This window comes from Castanea sativa, chromosome 5 (genome assembly GCF_040712315.1).
Source record: "Castanea sativa cultivar Marrone di Chiusa Pesio chromosome 5, ASM4071231v1".
Classification (NCBI taxonomy): Eukaryota; Viridiplantae; Streptophyta; class Magnoliopsida; order Fagales; family Fagaceae; genus Castanea; species Castanea sativa.
The window spans coordinates 14,894,638-14,899,369 of NC_134017.1; the positions used below are offsets into that span (position 1 = coordinate 14,894,638).

At 34.8% G+C, this 4,732-nt stretch overlaps 1 protein-coding gene across 2 annotated transcripts; it reads right to left on the reverse strand.

The window, feature by feature from the left end:
- Nucleotides 1-391: 391 nt before the first annotated feature.
- Nucleotides 392-4,507, reverse strand: LOC142636914 (protein CHUP1, chloroplastic). Of its 2 annotated transcripts, none has more exons than XM_075811209.1 (5): nt 4,374-4,507; nt 3,556-3,789; nt 3,348-3,460; nt 1,765-2,541; nt 392-1,624 (listed from the first exon to the last, which is right to left on the reverse strand). In XM_075811209.1, the coding sequence occupies exons 2-5, from the start codon at nt 3,704-3,706 to the stop codon at nt 761-763; spliced, it is 1,905 nt and encodes a 634-aa protein (XP_075667324.1). In that variant the 5' UTR covers nt 3,707-3,789; nt 4,374-4,507; the 3' UTR covers nt 392-760. The 2 variants fall into 2 exon arrangements, with proteins under 2 accessions (XP_075667324.1, XP_075667325.1); XM_075811210.1 differs by lacking the exon at nt 4,374-4,507 and adding an exon at nt 4,237-4,353.
- Nucleotides 4,508-4,732: the final 225 nt, after the last annotated feature.

Below are 4,732 nucleotides of genomic sequence, written 5' to 3' on the forward strand. Positions count from 1 at the left end.
AGCAAGATCAAGTCGGTATCTCTCAGGCTCCAATAGCAGTGGAATTGATGTGGAAAGGGGAATAGTAATCCGGTACCTGGAAATTTTATGAACTATGAACTATGGTCTTGAAGTGAAGCTTAGTTTTATGATAATTCAATAGTAACAATGGGAATGCAACTTATTAGATATGGATTTCACCACGTGTACTTGCCACAAGAAAACCAAGAAAGCCAGAGTTACTTATTGTTCTTATAATTTGTCAGACCAAATGGGTTTCTGTCTTTAGATAGAGGAAAAACTTGGACAAGGAACAAAATATGTCTTAAGATTGAAAGATAATATTAGCTTGACAATCTTGAAGCACCCTTGCTAGAAGAGAGGAGATCAATAGGAATCAAATACTAACGAGTTTTGACAAAACTTCAATTAAATATTAAGCAAATGCTGACAAAATTTTGAACAGGACAAGAAGGAAAACGAAAAGATTAACCATTCATCTACAAATTTCAGCTACAAAAAGTTGAAAACTTTGTTTTCATACATAGAACTAAGCTTCTACTCATGAACACTTGTCAGTCATCAAACATGCAATCTCAAACAGAAAAATTAAGCTTCTGACTGATTTCTAACCAAAAGGATATGGTACCTTCCCATTGTGTAGTAAATTCCTTCACTGTGTTTTATTGCCTATGTATAAACAGTTGAAAAAGTGTGGAAAAGGTGCGGCTACTATTGTCAAATGGTGATATTTTTGGTTATGTATACAAATGGCAATCTGTCAACAGGAACTATAGGATGATGCTCTTCTATGAACACTGGGTTTTCCACCCTGAGGCAGAGAGTCCTTTAAAACTTCTGCATATTTCATCAACTCATACTTCTCGGTGTCATCTGAGTGACGATCAAGTGAGCTTTTTAGACCCAAATCAGAACCCTCCCTACCCAAAACAAATCTCTTGTACGCATAAGAGGATCCCACATCACTATTTCTTTCGGCACCATCTATATCCTTGAAGTTTTCTTCTTTACTCTTGAATCTGTTGAGATCAAAAGAGAATCTAGATGAACCCTGAAGACTTTTGCATTTATTCCTATGCCCCTCAGTGTCAGCATACATTCCTCTTGAAATACCTGAACTCCTTGAGGAATCAGCATCTTCTAAAGATCCAGACTTTTCTGATGATAAATATCCATGAAGAAGTATTCTTCTAAGTTTGTGGAAATATTTTGACTTGCTTGAGCTGTTGGTTTTGGTTGCAGATGAATTATCTACAGAAGAATCATCAAACTCTCCAAAGTCCGTAAGAGCAGAAGTTTGAGAAGTTGACCATTGGTCATAATCAAAATCTATAATGCTGATCCCTTTTTCTCCCAGCCCTTCAGAATGTGCATATTCAAGTATTAACTGCTTGGCTTTCTCCTCAGATTCAGGGCTTAATGTTTTGCTCAGGTCCCTTGCCACTGATTTACCATCAGGAGGCTGAAAATTTCGAAGCTCATATCGTAAGCAAGCATTTATCCACTTTAGATAGACTAATTCCTCAGCATCAGAGCATCGATCTGTTTCAAGTTGCTCAATTTCCTTTTCAAGATCCTCATTTTTGCGTCTTAAGTGCTCACTCTCCACCCTAAGTGCTTCCCCCTGCAAGAATACACATATAGTGAAATGAATTCAAGAATAATAATAATAACAATAATAATGATAAATAATAATTAAAAAAAAAAAAGAGGAAGCAGAAGAGACGAAGTAGAACAAAGGATTTACTAAAAATGAACTATTACCTCTGGATCTTCTAAAACAGAATTTGCAAGGACTTGAGTAGATTCCAACCTCCGACTCAATTCAGTATTTTCTTTCTGCAATCTCAAATTAGAATTTTTTAACTCTTCAACCTCAACCTCCAGATCCTTTAGCCTACGCAACTTTAATTGAATATTCAGATCACCTGGAGCATCCTTGTATTCATGGTCTTGCAACTTCAAAACTCTTTGTTGAAGGGATAAGATCTGTTCCTTGTTCTGTTCAGCTTCAGACCTAAGTTTCTTCTTGAGCAGTTTAATCTTTGCTCTTGCAGCCTCAAGGTCAGCCACCACCTTCCCATGTTCAGCCAATTGTGCCTCTAGCCTCTGGTTATCTGCCTGTAAGGAATTAATCTTGAGAGTAAAAAGCTTAGCCTCCATATTATTTATCTTCAATCGATTTTGGAGCTCTATGCAAGCAGTTTCTTGCTCTTTAAGGCCATAATACTCAAGCAATTCGAGTTCAAGATTTCTCTCCCTCTCCCGAAGCACTCTGACCATGTTCCTCAGGTGCCAGATCTCTTGCTCATATTCATCATTTTCAGTACTTCTAAAGGCTTTTGAAGTATCTATATTTGACCTGGGTGTTTCAACATCAGTCTTTGGAGAAAGGCCAGCCTTTGCAGATGCAAAGTCAAGTTCATTCACAAGATCATTAAACTCTGGCAAGAGGAGCTCTTCTTTATCTCCACTACTTTTACTGCTGGGAGAGAATCCAGCTATGGAGTCAACACAGACCTTCGGTATGAATGTCTCATCCTAATGTATAGAGATCATATTAAATTTGAATTCAGTAAAATAAAATCTAACATAATTTTAATGATCCATTTGTTTGGTTCTCTGAAAACTATTACAAAATGGGACTGTTGTCCACTCATTCCCAGTCATTTGAACGGCCAATATTTACAGCAAATTTGGCAAATTTAGCAGATGAAGTCATTTAATTCCCTGAATTGACTCATAACTAATAGATTTTACAGTAAACACAAATCTATCAAAGAATAATCCCTGTCATTGCAGGGAAATCAAGAAATAGAGATAAAAACAAGGAATATTTAAGTTTGTCACTGCATCAGCAATCTTCAAATTAACACTTCTATTTTCTCCTTGATCTCTCAACATGCAGATTATAATTTGCAACAATTTCTGTGATTACTTCATAAATAATCCACACATTGATGGTATAATGCTTGATTGCACAGAATAGAAGAGAAAGTGAGAGGAAATAGATCTACAAGTTTCATAAAAACAGAAAATAAAGTTCAATTTGGTCAATTATTTTACAGAACATACTTGAAAAAATCATTCAATGTGTCCATTTTGTGAAAAAATAAAAATAAAAAATACTCGGCTTTATTAACCTCCAGACTGAGCAATTCCATCAACAGATTCTCCACCAATCAAACAATATTACAAACATAAGAAATCAATTAAAAATCAATCAACATTCACTCCACCTGTATATAATGATTTTCACTATCAAAAAGTTGAATTCATTACATATAAGATTAAAACACTCATCGTGTTTGAATGGGATTTAAGATCCAACTAAGTTACTAACTTACATATTCAGCTGCAACAGAAACGGTATTGGAGGAAATGGATGTTGTCTTTATGCCAAGAAGATCATCTTTATGCCAAGCTCTTCCACCTTTTAAATTAAGTTCATTCCCATGATCTAGTAAGATGCACAATATAATCAAAACATGGACTTGAAACTAGGACCAGATAAATCTACAATAAAAAGATTTGATATAAGGAAAAAATGCGAACCCAAAGAGCGTGGCGAGGGGGGCGGTGGTGAGGGTTTGATCCTTTTGGTTCTGAGGCGAGAGTAGAGAAATCCAGCAAAAGAGATGGCTAAAGCCACTCCAAATTTCAATAAAAGAGGTTTTATATCCCTCTGCTCTTTAACCATCATCATTCAAAAACCTCTACCTGTAGCTAAATTCATGAATCCCCACACAAACACACAGATCACTGGTCCTCTTCTTCATCATCATCCATCTAAATGCTCAAAACAAAACCATATGACCTATGTCAGATTAGTCCACATACCCATATCAAGAAAATCCATGTGACCCATATTACTAAACCATTAATGAATAAGAAATATCAAATTTAGTAAAAAACCTTACTAGTTTATGTTAAATTCAAGGACCCAAAATTAGAAAGATTCCTTAAAACCAATCACAAGTTAGACCCAAAAAGGATAAAAACAATAATCAAATTTACACAGAACTAATTTCAGTTCATGCTAATCACAGATAAATAAAAAGATTATGTATACCCAGCAACAACAACATCTCTACCATCCATTTCCAATTAACACCAAAATAATCCAATAAAAAACAAGTTAGACCCAAATAGGATAAGAAAGAAATATAAACATCAAATTTAAGAACTAATTTTAGCTTATGCTAATAATAGATAGAAGAAATCGATTATACATACCAAGAAACAAGAACATATATAAAACCCATTTCAAACTAACAAAACGTAATCCAATAAAAACAAAAAATAAGGAAGACCCTTTTCAGTTTATGCTGATTCTAGATAGAGAGAGAGACAGAGAGAGAGAGAGGGTTTACCAAAAAGAAACAGTAATAAAAAGTATTGAACCAGGGTGGAACAACAGAACAGTAACGTTTTGATGTTGTCTTTGGTTTCTGTTTCTATTGAGAGTTTTTGTTTGTTTATTTAGGCCTCTTTCATAGGTTTGATGGAAAAAGACAGTTGGGTGTGAACACAAATCTTGGGTCGTTGTTATGATAGTATTAACAAACACTGGCCACAGATTTTTGTCTTACTTGTCATGATTAATATGATGTACAAAATGTAGGTGTGCTAGAGAGAGAAATATATAATATATAAATATTGGTACATAGAAATCGTGGGAATTTGGTTATAGACAGAGAGAGAAGATTCTGATTCCAAGTTGAGAAGCAAA